Below are 19573 nucleotides of genomic sequence, written 5' to 3'. Positions count from 1 at the left end.
CACTGCGTTCCGTTCCGATGCAACGGACGCAGAGGCTGCACTTCCGAGAGACACACTGGACGGCACGGTACAGGGCTTGCCCAGGCATACCTTTACAGCATCACATCAGACGCAATGCTAGCATGAACACAGAATGTCTATAGATTGTATGTAAAGAGCACGTGTAAAGATGATACGACCAGTGGGAAATGTATGCACAGCGAAAGCGAATATGGGCCGAGGCAGCAGATGGGCCCTTGTCTGCCATCTGCCTAGTCCAGGGTATGTGACATGGCTGCGACGCCATGCATATGCTCGACTGGGTCTCTATTGGGTATAAGTGATGAGATATCTCTCACTCTCTCTCCGGTTCTACGCTCAAGCGGCTCCTGCGCCTGGCCCCAGACTCGACCTCTTCGCCGGCAATTGGCCTGCCCCAGCCCCAGCCCCACCACCACCTCCTCCTCCCCCTCCTCCTGTCCAACCAACCACCTTTCTCTTGGCAACTTTATCAATCTCCTCTCTCCACAGCTTCCTCTCCTTGGCAGCATTCTTCCTCGAGCAAGCAGCCGAGGCCATATCCGAAATGGACGTGCGTGGGGTTCCCTCGCCGACCAAGCCAGTGCCACTGAGGGCCGTTGCGGTACGTGAGAGAGGCAGGCCGGTAGGGCCAAAGTCGAGCGAAGGTGGACGTGTGCCGTGCATATTGTATGCCGATTGAGAGTTGGAAAAGGCTAGAGCTTGCCGGCGGACATCCATGCTACCGCGAGGGGATGCACTCGGTGTAGCCGACTCTGTCTTGTTGCTTCTTCGTGGCTTGTTGTCCTCTTCGAGGAGAAAGGCAGGCGAGGGGCGGGTGAGCACAGGTGCTGTGTCGGACATGGTTACGGCCCGATTCTGGACCTTTGCCAGAGGCGGGGCGTGGTCATGTCCCGAGATCGGTCCTGTCCGACGTTGTTGTTGCTGCTGTTGCCGTTCGATGAGCAGGGATGGTTCCCCGCTCGTGAGGACATTGGGCTCAGACCGAGGAGCATACCGAGGTGGGGCGGACCGACGCTTTGCTGCCTTGTGCCCACTGTCGCTCTCTAGAGGGGTAAGTGCAAGTTCCCCGTCCAGTCCGTGGCAAGCCTCCGTCTCTCCATCATCGTCATCCACGTGATTCAGCAGTCCCTCTCCAGCCTTCTCGGCAGCCTCTGTAGCGCGCCTCCTCCTCCTCTCTACATCCATTTGCTGCCTGAACCTCTTGTCCGGTCTGTAGCGCACGGGGAGGATCCCTTTGCTCTCTCCAGCTCCAGCCGATGGGCGACTATAAAAGGCCGAAGGAGAATCGAGGTTCAGGAGGGGAGCGACGTGGAGGTTGTAGAAGTTGTTGAGGAGGGAAGAGAGGTGCCATGCTAGCGAGGAGATGAGAGAGGAGAGCCGTGCGAGTGGGGAAGCGTGAGATGCAGGGCGGGAGGAGACGCACCCCATGGGGGGCTAACGGTATTGCAGAGGCGAAGGTGAATAGGGGTATTCCGAGGAAAGCTAGGCGAAGATGAGGTACGGAAGCAGAGGCAGTGAGCAGAGAATGGGATGGGAGAATGGTACGTAGGGATGGGAGCAGAGAGACGAAGATGCTGATGATAGTGATGCTGGTGATGAGGATGGAGTATCACAAAGTTTCCTGACAATATTGAATCGAAGTCTCTCTCTTGCCCCCCCTCCCCTTCTTGAGTGTGATCAAACACATTCAGAGTCCCGCGTCGAGCATCTACATCGACGCCCGGCGGGATGGCGCCCCCCCTATTTTCCATTTCCGCTCAAACTCCAGGCCCCGGGCGCGGGGCGAGGTGACGTGCGTGGTGTGGCGCTCGCATGGAAGCTGCTGCAGCCAACAAACGCCGCCACTGCCTCGGCAAGCATCACTGGACAGAGACAGTCGATCAAACCACGCTAGACTCAACTATGATACGATTTGAATTGATGGTGACAGCGAATGATCCCAAGAGTCTGAAAAGCCAAGGAGGCAAAGAAGATCACAAGCGCTTTACACATATTAGAAGCGAGGCAGGAAAGACGGAATGTCAACTAGAGGAACCTGATGAGAACGACGAGAAAGAGTGACCTGGAATCCAGAACAGCTCGACTTGTAGAGGTCATGGTCTCCTCTCACAATGGGTATACTGTTTCCGTAGATGTGCGTATCTGTGCAAACCAGCCTTACATGACGTGGCCAGAGAACTTGCCGCTGCCACTAGCGGGGCTTTCACTCTTTCCATCTTCAATCTCTGCACCTTCCTCCCTCGCCTCACCTGAGATGCCCTCCAGCTGGTCCTTTTCGGCCTGCTTCTCCCCGCAGGTCCCGCTTTCGGGCTTGAGATGGCGATGCAAGGCATCCAATCTGGCAAATTGACGGCTACACCACTCGCAATTGTGCTTCTTGACGCTCAAGTGTAGAGTCTCGTGGTGCCGTTTGGCATCGTGCGCACGGGCGAATGCCTTGTCACAGTCTGGACACTTGAACGGCCTCTCGTCCGCGTGGGACCTCAGGTGGGACCTCAAATTGAACTGACGAGTAAAGTGAGAGCCGCAGCCTGGCACGGGGCACACAAAGTGGGCGTCATTCTTGCGGCGAGAGGCAGAGGCAGCTTGTGTGGCAGAGGTCGTCACTGTCTGCACCGGCGGGTTGACCAGAGAAGGCGAGAGATTGACATTCGAACCCGAGCTGGAGTTAGATCCAGCACCGGCATTGCCTCCACGACTTCGTCGGGGTGGCGCGAGGGCGCCATACGTCGGAAGCGCCGTCTGTGAATACGCCGAGGGAGAGCCGCCGCTTCCAGGTGAACCAGCCGTTGCTCCGTTCGAAGAGATGCCAGGAGAAGTGCCGGGAGATGGTTGCAGGCCAGACGGCTGACCTTGCATATCACTAGAGCTCCGTCCTTGGAACATGGCAGGGGAAAAGCCCTGGCCTTGCTGAATCTGCTGTTGAGCGCCTCCCGCGCGAGGGTGCGGAGGAGGCTGCATCGAACCCCCATGACCCGTTGCAGGCAAGTCCGACAGTGACGAAGCAAAAGAGCCATAATCGCTTTCACCCTCGCTTGAGCCAAAGGAGTGATGTCGATCGTGACTGGTCTGGTATATTTGTCGAGGCTGTGAACCTGGAAGACCTCCGTGAAAGCCGGAGCTGGCAGCGTGTAGCGACTGGCCCAAAGAGCCCATCGTTGCTCCAGGAGGCGCCAAGGAGCCATCAGGAGCAGTGATGTAGCGCAGGAATTGGGTGGGATCCCGCGCGTGAGCAGCGCCTGTCAGGTCTTCGCTTTGGACGATGCGATGGTGGTGATTTTGGCGCTGATTGGAGCGGCTACGGCTGCGCTGCATCGAGGCAGAAGCAGCGTCCTGAGGGACTGCGCCGCCACTGGCAGCGCCCTGATTGCCATTAGGGAAACTCCAGCCTGCTGCGCCTCGACTGGGACCGCCAGTTGCGCTACCCTGTTGAACGATGGAAGCTCTCCTTGCCGATGCAGAGGCATAGGGCGTGCCAGCGCCTGCTGTCGAAGCGTATGCCGCGCTGCGAATCGGCCCTACACCTCCATTCGCATTACTCTCGCCCCAACTGACGCTACTGCTCCTACTACTCGAGCCTCCGCCACTGGCTGCACTCGGATGCAGGTCCCGGTGTCCGTCGGCCTGATGTGCCCACTGCTGGATGTTTTGGCCGAAAGTAGGCACTGGCTGATGCTGCATAGCCATCACCGTCGTCGACCCATCCACAGTCAATTGCTCTCCGGATTTGCCGTCGACTCCATTGAAGTCCAGGCCCAGCTTGGCTCCGAGTTGAGCAAAGTCCTCTCCTTCCAATCCAGTCCCATTGCCTCCACTACCGCGACCCTTGACGGTCACTGCCGAGGCCATGGGTCCGGCATCGGAAGCGCTCCTCTTGCGCATGATCGAAGTTGTGGGACTGTCGTTCATAGGACCAGCGTAAGCCATGTTGACATCCAGCTTGAGGTACTTTTTCAATTTGTCAAAGGAGTCTTCGCGAGTGGGGTTCCGAAGTGGGGCATCAGGTCGAGGGATGTTTGTCGAAGGGTTGGGCTGGGCTTGCAGAGCTTCGGGGCTCCGATAGGAAGAGCCCGCTGCCGATCCCTGCTGCAAGGAGTCTGAGCCCCCACTGGATTCTGCCGAAGCTGAAGAAGGTGGCCAGGGTGATGTACTCGAGAAGTTGGGCACCGAGCGGTTAGGATGTTGCAAGAGGGGAGCAACGGGCTGGCTATCGTTGCCGCTCCTCATCTGCTCGAGAACTTGCTCGAATGTAAGCATGTTGACCGAGGGATCGAACTTGTCATTTATAGCTGTACCTTCGCCCATGGATAGGTCGTTGACGGCAAAGGACGAGAAGCCGTCTGACTGCTGCTGAGCGAATTGCTGTTCAGCAATGAGCTGCTCAAGGGATCCTTCTGGAGCAGAAGTGGCATCGTGGTATCCAGAGTGATGGCTCAGCTGACTGTGAAGCGACGAGGTGGATGATGCTGCCTCGGAGGGGTAGCCATAGACGTTGCCGTTGAGCTGCTGATCTGATGTCTGACCCACAAAGGGAGAGCCCTCGCTAAGTCTCATGTTCTGCAAGCCTTGCAGACCTCCCAAGCTCTCCCGCTGCTGCATCCACGCTGCACCTGGTTGCTGCTGCTGTGGCTGCCCATCGTGAAAGCTCTGCTGAGAGAGAGTGGTGAAGAGACTTGGAGGTGGGCTGCCAAAGTCAGAGCCAAAGGAGCTCGTCCGGTGGTGAGCAGACATTGCAGGACTAGCAAAGGGGCTAGGTTGGGCATTGTTGATGTTTGGCGCAAAGGGGTCTCGCAGTCCACTGTAAGAGGACGCTGGGTTGCCGCTTGCCTGGTGATTCTGATTCGCGGCGATGCTTTGCGCGGCGAAGCTGCGAGTGGAAGGAGGAGCATATGATGCGGCTGCCATCATGGAAGGACCGCCAGAATAGGATGGGTTGGCGGTCAAGAATGCTTGTGCGGCCGAATAGCGATCTGCGCCTTCGGGATCTGGATCGGGAAGGGAGAGAAGGGGCGGGAGGTAGAGTCGTCAGCATGGGGATGGGGAGTCGCCAGAGGAGAAGCGCCCCTCTGAGAGCTCTGGCCTTCTGGCGCTCCTTTGGCCGTGCTGAGCCTGCTGCAACCGATCCTGAGACTCACCATACCAGGTCTCCCCCATGTCTCCGCCTCCAAAGACCCCTTGTTGGCCGAAGTGATGCGACCCATAGTTGCCTTCCGTCGAGAATGGCTGTGTGGTACTGGCAGAGTTTGTCGAGACTCCCCCTTGTCCGCTCATGTCCGTTGCTTCAAATTGCTTGGCGGCGACCTCTTCGTAGGTATTGCCTAGCGAGGTGGAAGGCGAGCTGCGATGCGGACTGGGAGACGTCGTGGATGGATACGCCTCGGAAGCTGGAGACTCGGATGCTTAGGGGCACAAGGTGATCGAGGATTGGGAAAGGGAGGAGGTCGAGTCAGCACAAGAGGCGAATATGAGAGTAGGAATGCCTTGACGGACGGGGAGGGACGTGGGAGCAATCAGGCACGCCAAGACTGAGCCTCTCGTACTCGCGACCCGGTATTCCGGCCCGGTTTAGCCGAAGAGAGACAGTAGAGACCTTATCTGCCTCGGTAAAGGCAAAGCAAAGCAAAGCCAGTGCCGATGTGGATAACATCGCGATTGCTAGTAGGTATGACTCGCTCGCCCGCCCGCATCGTGATCTTCCTCTCTTCTCGCATCACTCACCTGCTCCCCAGTTCTGAGCTGAAGCCAGCATGCCTCCGTTGGCTGCGCCTCTGCTCTGGTTACGGGTGTAAGAGAATCCTCCTCCGAACGGAGAGGATTGCGAGGAAGCAGAGGACGTCGAAGACGTCGAGGGTGAACGGACGTCACCGTCGGCGGTAGATGCAGAGCTTTGTGTGTGGTTGTCGAGGAATACTGGATGAAAGGAGGAGAAGGACATGGAGGAGTGGAGGCGCAGAGACACTACACTCGTCTATGGCCAGATTCTCCGGCAAGCAGCAGGAAGATTGGGTGATCTGAGCGTGCACGGAGGGGGTTGGATCGAGGTATCACGAAGATGGGTATGGTGAGGTATTGAGATGGCTGATGCAACTGCAAAGGGTAGGCAGACAGGGAGGCCTAATTTGGCGGATCTCAGAAGAGGCCCCTGCTGATGTGCCTCTTTCCGTAAAGGGCGTGCGTGGGTGCGTGCAGCTCGAGCTGATGCTGCGACGTAGAGATGGTGCGGGACTCGTCTGAGCTGGGGGCAAGCTAGAGGGATTCGATGATGGTCGTCGTCGAATGAGTTATGGATGTCGGTGAGGGCGAGGATCGTGGTGGCAAGTATAAAGAGCAAGGTTAGGAAGTGGACCCACGGGAGCAGCGAGCCCAGATGTGTCACATACGCCCCGCTGCCGCCTCGGCTCCCTCATTCGGCCGCATAGTGGGTCCCTCAGACACTTTCTGCCGACGCCCCCCGCCCGCGGGCCGGGGTAACGCGGACACAGGCAGGCGGGGCACACGCTCGCCCTGCCTCTGTCCTTTTTTCGGTGACGAAGGAGGCCCATCAACGTGCAGCAAGCAAATGCTGCAACACTAACAGCTTCAGCACCCAGCGCTGCACGTACACCAGCAGCAGCCTCGCTTTATTCCATCTCGCTTGCAAAAGGCTCAGCCAGGATGATGATGATGATGGTGGTGGTGATGATCTCGGCCTTGGGCTGCTGCGCTGATTGCGGGGTCTCACCCGCGGGCGTCATCTCGGCGGTGGAGCAGAGGCTCGGACAGGGGCCCACCCATCCAAGCGATCGAGAAAATAGATTGGACCAGGCGGGCAGGCGGGCCGCCGGGCTCCCCGTGGTCCTCCCCGGCGTTGCAACCGAGATTGCGCCGTCTCGGAGAGCAACGAGACAGCAGGCATATGTGAGACATCCATCGAAGCAGGTACACAATACGTGAGGGCGGGCAAGCGGGCGGGCGGTGAAGGGAAAGGGATCAGGGAGGGAGGGAAGGGGCACGCCCGAAGATGGTCGAGCGACAGCAATCCCAAAGAGCGCTTAGCGAGAGATCCCTAAGGAGGGTCTAGCAGCAAATCTGTCTCTTCACTCTCTTTCGAATCCCTCTCTCAAGGAGATTAGTGTGCTTGCCTACGCCCACGTCCGTGCTCGTGCCGACGGTTCACGGAGGAAGGTGCGAGGACAGAAGCGAGGAGAGGATCCGAAAGTCCGGGAACCTTCTAGCCTCGATCAGAGGGGCCAGTTGCAGAGATAGATTGCGCCCACCCTTTGCCCGTGAGGCGCACAGCCATTCGCCATAGCCCCTGTGAGCGCGTCAAGAAGCCACAGAGGGCTTAACATCCGACGATCGCTAAGCAGGGAGACTCTGAAGTCGACGAACTGCTTCGACGGAGCTTCGATCTGCGTTTACGAATCTAGCTACGATATCAGAGCATCTGTTTCGAAGAGTCAAATCGAGGGAATCATCAAGGACAGAGGTCTCGTGGGGAAGGAAGTAGTGGTCTACAACCATGCTGAGATAGCGTAAGTCCCACCTATCAACGTTCTGCTCATCAAGTTTGATTGACCGCAAGTACGGTCTGGTCAATTGGAGGAACTGCTCGCTTCCCTCGACAGCGACTCTCTACACGATGAGATGGTACACCACGAAGCTAGCTTCTCCTTGCACTTCCTTGCTAACACTTCCTCTCGTCTGTTATGCTGAGACAAGCGGGTTGAGGCCGTAGCTCAGCAGAGACGCAAGAGCAACTTAAGAAGGTACTGCGAGGGCAAGATTTCAGCTTTGGCTCTCTCCCTCCCTCTTTCGGCTTTCTCCATCCCTGACTCTCCACCCGGAGATCTCTTGCCATACTTGCTCTGTTTCAGACGATTGAGCTTGTTCGCTTATGACTGACGCTCGTCGCTGTGATGCACTGGTGCAACGATGGTCAAGATCAGTAGGAGCTGAGGAGCCTCCGTGACAGCGTTCAGTCTACGGATAACAAGGCAAGATGGATGTGTGAGGTGTTCGGCTAGAGTAAAGTGCCGAGGTACACCTGAAGCAGATTGAGGGTCATCGCTCACAGAGAGCGAGAGCTGTGAGGGAGATCGAGGAAGAGAGGATGACGAGCCCGAAAGTCCGGGCCAGGATCGTCGCTGTGCCTGTATCGGCTAACCCTAGCCAAGCCAACGCCGAGCAATTGGCTTCCCTCCCCCTCACCGCCGTCTTCCCCGCGCCTTGGACTTCCGACGAGCCGATTCCATTGCCAAGAATACGGGCTGAGCACCGGAGGTTTAATGTTCGGCAGTCGGCAGTCGCAAGGCGCAGATCAGACGCGATGTACTTTTGGACTGTAGCGAACTATACTCAAAGCGAGCGTCATATTCAGAGACTGTATCAGTAGGCGAGCGGATTTGAGACTGCAATAGCACGAAGACATGATGGCGGTTGCAACAGTATGAGTAGGCATCGCGGGAACTGCAGCGCCCATTGAGGCTGCAGCGGACCTGCAGCCTTGCAGCCTCAATGTTAAGCGAACCACACATGCTGCAGTTGCTGCGAGGAGCTAAGAAAAAGTCCTTGACTGGCTAGAATGGCCCAGCATCAGATCTTCAGAGCTAGTATCTCGAGGACAAAAAGCTCAATTCAGATCCTCCAGGACACAAAACAATACGTCGCCTGCAGGATTCGAACCTGCGCGTGCAAAGCACAAACCCTGATCTCATAAGAGTGCTATTGCGGAAGAATAGCAGGGGCTCCCGGTAACCACTACGGTAAAGCGACATCGACGGGGGACGATGATGGTCCCTCGGAGGGTGGACGAGGAGTGGGAGTGGGAAGAGGGGTACATGAAGGTAGGAAGAGGAGGAGGAGAGGGGTGGTGGTGTGTGGTGTGTGGTGTGCAGACGACTGATCCAGCGCGTGTCTCCGTCTCCCGCCAGGCGCACTGCAGCAAGCGTCGCCTCTTCTGCCTTTCCGACGAGGCAGTCCTCTTTCTTATGCGCTTCAAGAGTGGAACAAGCCTTGGAGAGCAGAATCGTTGTTGACGCTGCGTTGATTGACGGTGGCTGCCTCGCTTCACAACAGAGGTGACTAGGTGACTTGCAGATAGACTCGATGCCAGCCTGCTGCTCCGATTCGGTTCGATCTGATCCAGCATCGTCCAGACAGACACGCACCAGCATCGCTCTACTTTTCAGGCTGGGCGAGCCCATGTGCATCACCGCTACAGAAGAGAACAGCACTTCTTACCCTCTCTTTCGATTCTGACAAGTCGTGAAGCTCCAACTGACACCTCCAGACATTCTCCTTGTGTAGGTCTTGCTCTGACGATGCGCCAATGCTCAAGGACCCGACGAGGTGCAAGGCCAAGCGGTGTCGGCAATGGCCCAAGTGTTGGTTGCAACTTTTTAACGCTTTTCGAGGCGCGAAGGGCGAAATCAACACTTGCATCGCACTGCACACCACCCGCTTCCGTTGACCTCAATTCCCATCCACTCCACCACAATTCCTCCGATGGTACGCTCAGATCCTTGACAGCCTAGATAGACAGCGGCTGCTCCTCACTCGTGATGGCATCCTCGACGGTCCCTGGCACACTGCCACCACGAACGCCAGAGCAGCAGCAACAGCAGCAGCAGCCGTACCTGCAACCGCATCGGCAATGGTCGCCTCACACTACCACTGCCGCCGTGCCTCCTTCGCCCCACACCATCGACTCTCTAGCACGACAACTCTATCGCACACAGCTCGAGGCAGCTCCCTCGCCCACAGCAGCCACCTCCACGGCCATATCACATGGCTCTGCCCCTCAGACACCTAGCTCCCCTGGCAACGACAAGCCGCTGCCTGCCTTACCACCCGCCCGGACGCCCTCGCAGCTCAGCCATCAGAGACAGAACCAGTATCCCTATAGTCCAAGCAGTCGGATGCGCGTAGCTTCTACTCCCCTCATGAGCATACCTGCTGCTAACGTCGCTGGACCGTCCAGACTACCAGATCATGGCCAAGCGGGCAGCTGCTGGGATGCTCGACAGGTCTCGCACCCGCACTTCTGGCTACCGAATATTTCCCCCCCTCCTCAGCCTAGGCCAAGACCTAGCGCACCGTCTCCTTCTCAAAGCTCCCGTGAGAGGCTACCTCACATGCCCACTCTGGCCAGCTCTCATGACGTACGAGCGCCGCCGAGGAGACCACTTCCTGCGCCTCCCGTCAGACCAGCTGACGGCCCTACTCAGACTTCGATGGGCAGCTCGACGCACCTGGGTGAGAAAGCACAATTGATGGCCCAGCAGCGGCAGCAGACGCCCATCGTCCGGCAGCCTTTGCCACCCTCGTATGAGACATTGTTCGGGGACTCACTACCTCCCACTTCGGAAACAGCGGCTCGCCCTATCAGACCGGGCGTCAGCACTGCTGCACCACCGACTACCCCTGCCCCTGCCTTGATACGACCTCCGGTACCTCGTTCTGTCAGTACGCCTGTTGCTCGGAAGACGCCCGCTCCAGCCACACCCTCAAAGCGGAAACCTGTGCCATCGCTTGGCACGCCAACAACGTCTGCGAGCCCAGCTGCTGCAAAGAAGGGGTTCACTACCTCTGCAGAAGTACCACCGGCTAGTGGACAATGCTGGGGTATCAAGCGGGATGGAGGCAGGTGTACTCGAGCAGTGGGACAGAGCAGCCGACCAGCCAAGAGCCCTGGACCGGGCAGAACTCGACATAGCTCTGTCAGTCCTACAAAGAGCCCTCCGGCTGCGACCAGGCAGCAACAGCAACGGCAGAGGCAGAGACAGAAAAGCGCCCCTCCTGGAGCAACCTCACGCTCCTCGTCCGCTAGGCAGGATCAGCGCAGGGCACAGGGTAGAAAAAGTCGACCGATCGTCGTGGACGACGACTCTGATCCCGAATTCGAGATTACTACAAGCAGCGATGACAGTAGTACTCGTGTCGCTTCGTGGTCAGGGGAGGGAGACACTCTAGACGACGACGACGAAGCTCTTCCCCTCTACTGTCATCAGCATGCCAAGGAGATCAACAAGACACAAGGCTTCCACACTGCTTCTAGCCCAGCTCGTTACATCCCCTTTTCGGAGTATATCCCTGCGACAATCTCTGACCTCACCGCCGCACGCATGCGCACAGCGATGGTCGAGCCCCTCTCAGAGGCAGATCTAGCAGAAGAGGGATACATCTACATCTATGAGATCCTCGAGAAGCAAGGTCTTGGTAGTACAGCTAGCGGTCTCTCTTCTACTGCTGCCTCTTCCGCTTCACCCTCTCGAGCTGGGAGTAGTACCTGGCTCAAAGTAGGTCGCAGCGTGAATCCAATGGCCCGAATGGCACAATGGCGCTCGCAGTGCTCCTCTCGGGAAGCCCACCTGCGCGCTCTCCTACCCTTGCTAGACTCTGCCATGAGTCAGAGCATGAGCACTTCAATTGGCGGTGGAGCAGGAGTGGGAGCAGGAGTGGGAGCGGGAGTAGGGAGCGGTTCCGGGAGACAGGGCCTCCTCGTCGGTGCGGATCGAGTCCTAACGCGTGGCATCGTAGGCAGCCATCGTTGGGAAAAGCTTGTGCACCTCGAGCTCAGGGAAAAGTGCTCCTCACCCTCCTCCTCCTCCTCCTCTTCCTCTGCTCTCGTAGCAGCTGGAGAGGTTGCCGACAAGTGCAGGGACTGTGGTAAGAGACATCGTGAGATCTTTGCTGTGCCTGGCGAGATTGGATTTGAAGGCGTCAAGGAAGTGGTGCTGAGGTGGGAGCGGTTTGTCAGGGAGGTGCAGTGAATTGGAGTAGAAGCAGAATGTCAATCGAGGGGTGGAGAGGAGAAGTGCCAGTCTAGAGTCACAGCATAGTCATACCTTTGTACATAGTCACAATAGAACAGTCGTATCCTTGCATTCCCAAAACTTTAATCAGGCCCATTCGCACCCCTTCGCCTCTTTGGTGCTTGTGACGATGCATTCTATTTCTATGATGATGCTGATGCTTGTGAAGCGGGTATGGTAAGCCTGGCAGCAAACCAGTTTCGCCCTCTCTCTCTACCTCTCCCTTCTCTATTGTCTTTTCGCACAATCTCTTCACTTCTCAACCTTTGCATCTCCCTCTCCCTCTGCCTCCCCATCTCCACTGTCATGCCCATGCCCATTATGTCCATTCCCATTGCCATGTCCATGAGGGTGATGCTTATGCGGATGCACCCAAGTCTGCACAGTCTCATAAACGAGAAAACTGGTGCCGATACTGGGTGCTACTTTCAGCAAGTTGGGCCAGAGACCCCTATAGAGGCCTAGGAACCCGTCGGCGCGGAGAATGTTGCGGATGGCGTCAATCGCACCTGGTTAGCAAAGGGGAGAAGGAGGACGTGAGCTGGTGTGAGCGTGGGGAAAACAATCTACCTTCGAGAGGAGCAGTGCGCTACTCACTCTTATCGCTATATCCAAGCTTCGAGTCTTTCATCCCTGCAACTTGCATTCGCCGCCTCAATACGTCCAGCGGGAACGTCACTGACTGACTGATACTCCCCGCCAGCGCACCACATAGGAGCTTCCCACCGGTGCCAATCTCACCATCACGTCCCTCGGAGAGCGACGACTCGACGACGTACTTCCGCATCGCTTCGTACGCTGCAAAGTTGATAGCCACGTACGGGGCTACTCCCGCTGCTGTGGGGATACAGCCACGATACAGACCGCGGATTCCACCTTCTTCGCGGTACACCTTGGCGGTCATGGCCCAAATCCCCGGTACGCGCTTTTGCCGTTCGGCGATGACCGCTCGCATCTCTGATCTCGAGAGCTTCGGAGGAGCAGCGGGAGGTGGAGGGGCAGCGGCAGCGGCAGAGGATTTGCCGCCGGCATCGGGCCCACTGGCATTGTTGTTGTTCAGCACCTCGGCCTTGGCATCTGCGTAGAGGGATGCGCTGGCGATACTGATTCGTGCCCTGACCAAGTCCAGCGGGAAAGTGGCCACACAACTCGCAGTCCCTGCCATGGCTCCCGCGAGGAGTCGCTTGGCCGTCGTCATCTCCCCTTCTCCACCATGGCTAAGCTTGTCCTTTGCGATTTCGTACGTGCAGAATTGGACGGCGGAATAGGGGACGATGCGGAGGCAGTTGATGCCGTTGCCCCGCATGTACCCGGCAAAACCTTCTTCTTGCCACATCTTCACGAGACCGGAGATGACGCCATTGTACGCTGCTTTGCCTTTCCCCGCAGACGAAGGCTGCACTTGCATAATGACTGGAGGGGGGACGGGAGAGGACAGAGGTCAGCGATCAACGGTCGCCCACTGACTGCTCGGCCGCACCCCCACACTCACTCTTGAGTCTCTCCAGCGGTGAGACAACAGTCCTACTGGCAGCTCCCGCAGCTCCACCAGCGACAAAGTACGATATCAGGTATGCTCCGCTCACAGCCGACTCTTCCGGCTCGTCGTCTTCTCCGTCTTCGTGGCCATCACCTCCCGACTCCTCCACTCTAGCTTGTTTGACTCTCTGTTCTATATCGGACCGCTCTCTTAGGGAGGAGTCAATTGCCTCTTTTCCATCAAAGTCTGTAGTCCCTCGCTGAATATCCAATGCTCTGGCGAGGGCAGAGTTCTTGTCTGTTGCTGAAGATGGGAGGGACGTGTGGGCGGCAAAGGAGGGAAAGTGGGGAGACGAGGTCCCTGCGTGGTCATCGTCCTCTTCATTGGGCGAGTGAATGGATATTGAGCGTCCGCGGTGGTAGAAGCGAGTTCGCCGAAGTGGGGAGAGGGAAGAAGAGGAGGCCGGAGGGGTGAGAGTGGTGATCGCTCTTGCGAGGGGATGAGTGCTCGCGGCAGACGTGCTAGCTGTTGAACCGTCGTCCTCTCTGACCTCGCCCGCATGGTTCGAGAGCCGCGATTGCTGCGACCATATGAGACCGTGTCGATGCGATCGCGCTAGTGGGCGACGTTGGGGCGGAAGAATGGGTACCTCGGAGGAAGACGGGTGGGGTTGCGAGACTTGTTCCTGTACCTCAGCCCGACGCTGGGAGTGGAAGAGGGACATCGCAGTCTTCACCCTTGTGATGCTCTCGGAAGTGAAGAGTGACAATGGTTGAGATGAGGGCAGTGCTGCTGGTGCTACCTCGTTGAGTGTGCTACCAATGAAGGGTGAATGGTGACTCTGGTGGTGCCATGCGCTCCTCGGCAAAAGGGTCACGGCCCGGCTGGTGCAGCGAATGCGGGGTGGAGCAAGCGGGCCCAGCCAAGCAGCAGCCCTTCTCACGCGAGGCAGGCGCACTCGGCCTCGTCCCTCATCGGAAGGAACAGGGTGCACCCGAGGGGCTGATATAGACGAGCACCTGGCACACAGAGCTAGCAGAGTCAGTCACATCGCTTCTCACAGCGAGATCTAGATGATCAGCTGCTGATGTGAGGTGAGAGCACCCTCCCGCAACGTATACGAGTCATGGCAGAGCCTGCAGACGCAGACGCGGACAGGAGCAAAGGTCTGTTGGTCAGGCTGCGCAGGTGTACGTCAGCCTGTTCTCGTCGATCACCTCACATCCCACTCTCTTCACCGAGTAATTTGGTAGCTTGTCAGTGTGTACCTTTGCATGATCTTCTACACACTGAACCCTGGCAGAAGAGGTGTGACCTCCAAGTGGGGGGCGTGTGGGTGGCCCGCGCTCGCGCCTCGCCTCGGCAAAGTGGCGTCCCGCAAAAGTGCCGGAGATGCCGGTGTGCGGGCGAGCTTACCACTCACTTGCTCTTGAGCATATCCATTGCTTCCCATTTGCTTTCTAGAGGTAGACTCCCACCTCATATCAGTCTCTCCTTTCTGATTCAATCACCATGTCTGGACCTTCGGAACCCTACATTGGCAGGGCAGTCCCCTCCACCACTACCTTCAAGGACAACATCTTTGCTGGCAAGGTCATCTTTGCGACCGGAGGAGGAAGCGGAATCGTCTACAAGATGGTCGAGGTGAGTGAGCGGGCGAGACGGGCACTTCCATCAGCCTCGTGCATCTGATACTACCCCCTCTTCCCTCCTTGCCAGGCTGTGATGCGCCACGGAGCCTCAGCAGGCATCATGGGCCGCAAAGTGGATCGTCTCACCTCTGCCGCCCAATCCCTCTCCGACACCACGCGTCAAAAATGCATCCCTACTCCCGGAGACGTACGCAATTACGAAGACGTCGTCAAGGCCATCGAAGCTACCGTCAAGCAGTTTGGTCGTCTAGACTTTGTCATTTGTGGCGCTGCTGGGAACTTTCTGGCGCCAATTGAGAACATCTCTCCAAAGGGGTTCAAGACGGTCATAGATATTGATTTGCTCGGCACTTATCACACGGTCAAGGCTAGCTTGGACCACCTCAAGAAGAGCCATGGAGCTTACTTGCATGTATCGGCCACTCTTCAATATACCGGTATACCATGGCAAGCCGCGCCTTCTTCCGCAAAAGCAGGGGTGGACGCTCTAAGTCAGTCCATCGCGGTTGAAATGGGACCCTTTGGAGTGCGCTCCAACGTCGTCGCACCTGGGATGATCGCAGGAACAGAGGGGGCTGATCGTCTCACACCCAAAGGAGGGGAGGACATCATCGCTACAAGGATCCCGCTGCAGAGAGTAGGCGAGAAAGACGACATCGCCAATATGGCAGTCTACCTCTTTAGCGATGCGGGAGCCTACTGCACTGGTACCAAATTTGTAGTAGACGGCGGGAGTATGCATTTTCCTGGGCCCTGGCTTCCCTATCCTGACTCTTCTCTCGATCAGCAAGGTATCAAGGACCTCGTCATGGGTAGCAAATTGTAAGGAGGAATTGGTACGGGACGCGTACGGGGTCCTGGACACTCTGGCATGCGACAGGCGATTGGGGCTCGGAATGGAACCTGACTTTCCCTGTGCTGTGGCACACTCGAAGCGACTCGGCATCTACCTCTCTTCTCGCCAGTCAGACAGGTCGGTACAGATGCACCTGGATGATGATACTTTATATGTATTGAATGGGCAAGAAGGGCAGGTAGGAGAGGCGAGGCGACAGTACGTGTATAGATGCAGTGGGCAGTGGACAGACCCAGGTGACGAGGCCAAGTGAGAGCTTGGGAGGGTGTCGGTAGGCTGTGGGCGTGGGTGTTGGAGGAGAAAGAATCTGAGCGAGGTGGGAGGAAGACGGGCTTGGTTATGTATCCACCGCTGGAGAACAAAAGGGTGCAAAGTTACAGCGCATCACACCCACCCGCTCGAGCAATATACGGCTTTCAATAAGGTCCCTACTCTGCTCGCCCTGTCGGATGTGAATGGTCAGGGCAGGTCGGCACAGTAATGGGCAGCAACCGCGGCGGCGCATGATTGACGATGATTTGGTCGCGCGGCTGGCGACGCAAGGAACGTTCAGGGCGGTACGGCAGACGAAGACGACAGAGCAAAGGGGCATATCCTCCGATATCGCCGGACCTTGATGCTGAACCTCTTGTCCCATCTGATCCACTGCATTGCCTCTCTGATCCGTACGCCCAGCCCTGCAGCCTCGACTAGTCATCCATTCTCTGGGGTCATCACCCTGTGCGCGGCACATCTATTCAGCGAGCTCACGATATGGGTGGCTATCTGGTGCGTAGGGATGCTCTGCATGCGCAGTGCCAATGCATGCCGGAGGATCAGCGACTGACGACGTCTCTTCCTTCCTTGCCATGTCGAACAGGGCCATACCAGTCCTTACACCAAGTGGCCAGAAGTCTGCGCCAATGCCACCATCTCCTGCCATGGCAACGTCCCCGATGAGGTCTTTCGTCAAGTCATTGGCCTCTCCTCCATCTTCAGCGGCGCCGCCTTTGTTGCTCCCATCTTCGCACTCGTCTTCTGGAAACTTTTTGCCAAGTGGCTATGGCGATCACGATGGAACAGGGAAGAAAAGGCGAGCAATACAAGACGCATGAGGTGGAATATGGAGGAAAAGAGGAGGACCTTGGCCATGGGCAAAAGAATGCCTTGGTCAGCCCTCAACAGTCCTGCTACACCAAGACAACAGGGCAACGATCGTTCCCCCGAGCGCGGAAGAGCGGGACCGAGCTCTACAGATGGTAACAGGACACAATACCCGCCTGCTCCTCCTGCTCGACGTGTCTCTCGATACGATTATCTGGGCTCCCACACCAGGAGTCGCTCTGGCTACGGTGTCCGGCAATCAGTCTACGCTCTGGCAGGTGGTATAACACCCTCGGCCTCTACACTCTCTCTGCTCGGCCCTGCTCCTCGCCCTCATCAGAACAGTGGACTTATCATGCACAGCCCTTTCCAAAACCCCCACTCTCCAGGTGCAGGGAATGAGACACAGCAACACCCTCTCCTGCCACAACCTCAGTACGGACGACCTGCTCACGTCAATTCACCCCTGGCGTCCAGCGGCAACTACCAAATGCCACGCGAAGACGGCTTCTATGATCCTGCTACGGAGATCAACCCCTCGATTGTAGCTCGCCAGAGACAGGGGTACATCGATAGGGAGATTCCGAATCCCTCGGCGCCCGTCAATAGAAGACGCTCTGGCATCAGGGGCCTCTACCGGAACAGCACCCAGATCAATGCGGCTCCTCAGACGGGCGATAACAACGAGCCTGGGCGAGCAGAGGGAGACTTCAACCCACCACTGCCCCTCAAGCGCGGTTCACCACCTGGCCAGGGACACGGCCGCCCAGACTACGAACGCACCTTCTCGGACGACTCTACCCACTCGCTGTCCCTCTCACACTCGCAGAGCCATCCACTTCGATCAGAAAACAGCTTCTACTCCCGTGACTCGGTACAGAGCCGTGTCAGTGTTCGCTCTACACGCCATCTCCTCGCTGATCCACCCCGCAGGCAGGGAACAGGTGGGTTGACACTGGATGATGTAGTTCGAGAAAGCGCGCAAGCGCCTGGCGGTCCAGGCTCAAATGTGCAAGGCTCAGGTCCGGGAGCAGTACAGCCCTACACGGACTCTGCCACGCCCACTGGCACCGGTAGTAGTCCTCTGCGTCACTCCGTGCACGGTATGGGCCTCACGCTCGCTCCATCTCCCCTCACGACACAAGCCAAGCAGCAAGAGCGAGGGGAAGAGGAACGTCGCTTAGCCAAGGAGCTGGCACATACTTTGCGCTACGTGAACCATTCGCCCTTTGCGGCCGATTGGGGATGGCAGTGGCGTGCTTCAAGTCGCAGCTCTGGGGCAAAGAAGAGGAAGAGCTTCTTGGGCCGCAAGACTCGAACTCAGCTTAACGATCGTTTTGGAGAAGGAGGCACGCCACTAGCAGGTCAAGGTGGAGCATGCAAGCGCATCGAGGCATCCCAAGGTCACTGGTCCTTCGACGATCGTGCCATCGGAGCCGATCTGCCTCTCTCCGTCTCCCATCCCGGCGAGCCTTACAGTGCGAGTCCTCCAAGTCCATATCCTGGCGACAGCAACAGTTCGAATGGACACTACTCGCGTGTGGGAGATGCAAGCGAAGCAGGTGCTCGGCTGAGGAGAGCGGTTGCTGAATTCCATGGAGTGGGTGAGTCGGGACCATTCTATCGCTAGACTCGCTGGAAGTGCGGAATTAGTAGAGAGCGAGAGCGCTAGGAGTCGCCTGTATATACGGTACCATACTCTTCCCTGGTTCGATTGTGTTGTGTGTCTTGATAGACTCTTTTGGTAGTACTACATCCTTTGTTCGTCTCTGTTGTGTGATCGGACATTTTCTGCTGCTCCTTCAAACTGCAAGCCTTACGGTCAGGCCAGGAAAGAGACAGGTAGAGGAGCTGGAACGACAAAGGTACATTGCAGGGCCTCAGCAAGTCAGCCGATGGACAAAGAAGACGAGGTCACATCGCATACATCGCGTCATGGGTATCATAAACGATGATGACGAGCGGGCGTTCTTGTCGCACTTTCCTCTAGCCCTCGCTGCCCAAGCAATCTATCACCTGCCATCACCATTCAACCGCGCAGCCCGAATAGCAGCTCGCGAAGCCGACGGCGGGGGTCGACTAACCGTCGATGCGCTCGAACCCGATCCAGCTCTCGCACGCCCTGCATTATATCCCTCTCTGTTGCCCAAAAAGGCAGAGAATGAGCCACTCTCCTTGGCGCGATAAAGTCCTCCTCTGCTGCTGCTGCTGGTGCTGGCGTCGGCCGAACTGTCCAGAAGTGAGTCACCTGTTGTTTCTTCCTCGTCCTCCTCTTCTTCCTCTTCTTCTTCTTCGTCGGCTGTGAGGTAGGCTGCGTCACCCATTGTGGCAGAGGAGATCTTGCGCTTGAGGGCACTGGAGGGAAAGGCCGAGACGACTGGGGAGCTGTGACTTTTGGAGGTGGCGGTGGAATGAGATCGCAGGCGCAGTGCTGAAGGAGATGACTTGGAAACAGCCTGTCTTGACTCGACGGGCCCGTCTGCGGGAGCTCCATCATCGAGGAGCCATGCTGCAACAAATTGAGTCTCCTTGTAAGTCGCTGACTGAGTGTCGTCCTCCTCTTGGTACGATGCGGACATCACGAGGCGGGGTTGAGAGGCAACGACACCGCGGGATAAAGTAGCAGTATTGTGAGTCTCGTTGATAGCACTGACCAATTGCTGGGTCATGCCGTGTGACGATTGAG

At 57.4% G+C, this 19573-nt stretch overlaps 8 protein-coding genes and 1 non-coding gene across 9 annotated transcripts; 4 read left to right on the top strand and 5 right to left on the bottom strand.

Annotated features, from left to right (window-relative positions):
- Positions 1–104: 104 nt before the first annotated feature.
- On the bottom strand, positions 105–1791 carry BCV69DRAFT_85577 (hypothetical protein). Its single transcript, XM_025495581.1, has one exon. It carries the CDS (start codon positions 1447–1449, stop codon positions 358–360), a length of 1092 nt encoding a protein of 363 aa, XP_025345281.1. The 5' UTR covers positions 1450–1791; the 3' UTR covers positions 105–357.
- Positions 1792–2319: 528 nt separating this feature from the next.
- On the bottom strand, positions 2320–2628 carry BCV69DRAFT_242095 (hypothetical protein; the record flags this gene model as incomplete). The annotated part of the gene is made up of 1 exon (XM_025490026.1): positions 2320–2628. A coding segment is annotated over one exon (309 nt), but the record flags the coding sequence as incomplete, so codon positions are not given.
- A 189-nt stretch (positions 2629–2817) lies between these two features.
- BCV69DRAFT_85525 (hypothetical protein) lies at positions 2818–6349 on the bottom strand. The gene is made up of 4 exons (XM_025495580.1): positions 5740–6349; positions 5157–5420; positions 3561–5006; positions 2818–3490 (listed from the first exon to the last, which is right to left on the bottom strand). The coding sequence occupies exons 1-4, from the start codon at positions 5954–5956 to the stop codon at positions 3264–3266; spliced, it is 2154 nt and encodes a 717-aa protein (XP_025345279.1). The 5' UTR covers positions 5957–6349; the 3' UTR covers positions 2818–3263.
- A 1638-nt stretch (positions 6350–7987) lies between these two features.
- Positions 7988–8502, top strand: BCV69DRAFT_85506 (hypothetical protein). The gene has a single exon (XM_025495579.1). It carries the CDS (start codon positions 8114–8116, stop codon positions 8393–8395), a length of 282 nt encoding a protein of 93 aa, XP_025345278.1. The 5' UTR covers positions 7988–8113; the 3' UTR covers positions 8396–8502.
- A 162-nt stretch (positions 8503–8664) lies between these two features.
- On the bottom strand, positions 8665–8775 carry BCV69DRAFT_t44. The gene has a single exon. It is a non-coding gene; the product is annotated as a tRNA-Ser (tRNA).
- Positions 8776–9563: 788 nt separating this feature from the next.
- Positions 9564–11774, top strand: BCV69DRAFT_279121 (hypothetical protein; the record flags this gene model as incomplete). The annotated part of the gene is made up of 1 exon (XM_025491226.1): positions 9564–11774. One exon carries the CDS (start codon positions 9564–9566, stop codon positions 11772–11774), a length of 2211 nt encoding a protein of 736 aa, XP_025345277.1.
- Positions 11775–11928: 154 nt separating this feature from the next.
- On the bottom strand, positions 11929–14136 carry BCV69DRAFT_285412 (mitochondrial carrier). The gene is made up of 3 exons (XM_025493384.1): positions 13309–14136; positions 12414–13229; positions 11929–12325 (listed from the first exon to the last, which is right to left on the bottom strand). Exons 1-3 carry the CDS (start codon positions 14018–14020, stop codon positions 12069–12071), a joined length of 1785 nt encoding a protein of 594 aa, XP_025345276.1. The 5' UTR covers positions 14021–14136; the 3' UTR covers positions 11929–12068.
- A 631-nt stretch (positions 14137–14767) lies between these two features.
- On the top strand, positions 14768–16233 carry BCV69DRAFT_274387 (NAD(P)-binding protein). Its single transcript, XM_025491037.1, has 2 exons — positions 14768–14940; positions 15016–16233. The coding sequence occupies exons 1-2, from the start codon at positions 14809–14811 to the stop codon at positions 15772–15774; spliced, it is 891 nt and encodes a 296-aa protein (XP_025345275.1). The 5' UTR covers positions 14768–14808; the 3' UTR covers positions 15775–16233.
- A 324-nt stretch (positions 16234–16557) lies between these two features.
- On the top strand, positions 16558–18517 carry BCV69DRAFT_314955 (hypothetical protein; the record flags this gene model as incomplete). The annotated part of the gene is made up of 2 exons (XM_025495161.1): positions 16558–16572; positions 16664–18517. The coding sequence occupies 2 exons, from the start codon at positions 16558–16560 to the stop codon at positions 18515–18517; spliced, it is 1869 nt and encodes a 622-aa protein (XP_025345274.1).
- Positions 18518–19573: the final 1056 nt, after the last annotated feature.

Source organism: Pseudomicrostroma glucosiphilum (assembly GCF_003144135.1).
Source record: "Pseudomicrostroma glucosiphilum strain MCA 4718 unplaced genomic scaffold BCV69scaffold_18, whole genome shotgun sequence".
NCBI lineage: Eukaryota > Fungi > Basidiomycota > Exobasidiomycetes > Microstromatales > Microstromataceae > Microstroma > Microstroma glucosiphilum.
This window is presented reverse-complemented; position numbering and strand designations above follow the sequence as displayed.

What these genes read in the sequence shown, in the direction of transcription:
- BCV69DRAFT_85577 (XM_025495581.1), bottom strand. Translation starts at nt 1,449, where the DNA reads ATGGGGTGCGTCTCCTCCCGCCCTGCATCTCACGCTTCCCCACTCGCA.
- BCV69DRAFT_85525 (XM_025495580.1), bottom strand. Translation starts at nt 5,956, where the DNA reads ATGTCCTTCTCCTCCTTTCATCCAGTATTCCTCGACAACCACACACAA. An exon ending in CATGGGGGAGACCTGGTATG is followed by an intron (nt 5,007 to 5,156) that starts GTGAGTCTCAGG and finishes TTCCCGATCCAG; the next exon opens with ATCCCGAAGGCGCAGATCGC. An exon ending in TAGCGTCAGTTGGGGCGAGA is followed by an intron (nt 3,491 to 3,560) that starts GTAATGCGAATG and finishes CGCTGGCACGCC; the next exon opens with CTATGCCTCTGCATCGGCAA.
- BCV69DRAFT_85506 (XM_025495579.1), top strand. Translation starts at nt 8,114, where the DNA reads ATGACGAGCCCGAAAGTCCGGGCCAGGATCGTCGCTGTGCCTGTATCG.
- BCV69DRAFT_285412 (XM_025493384.1), bottom strand. Translation starts at nt 14,020, where the DNA reads ATGTCCCTCTTCCACTCCCAGCGTCGGGCTGAGGTACAGGAACAAGTC. An exon ending in ACCGCTGGAGAGACTCAAGA is followed by an intron (nt 13,230 to 13,308) that starts GTGAGTGTGGGG and finishes TCCCCCCTCCAG; the next exon opens with TCATTATGCAAGTGCAGCCT. An exon ending in GCTTGGATATAGCGATAAGA is followed by an intron (nt 12,326 to 12,413) that starts GTGAGTAGCGCA and finishes TTTGCTAACCAG; the next exon opens with GTGCGATTGACGCCATCCGC.
- BCV69DRAFT_274387 (XM_025491037.1), top strand. Translation starts at nt 14,809, where the DNA reads ATGTCTGGACCTTCGGAACCCTACATTGGCAGGGCAGTCCCCTCCACC. An exon ending in TCGTCTACAAGATGGTCGAG is followed by an intron (nt 14,941 to 15,015) that starts GTGAGTGAGCGG and finishes CCTCCTTGCCAG; the next exon opens with GCTGTGATGCGCCACGGAGC.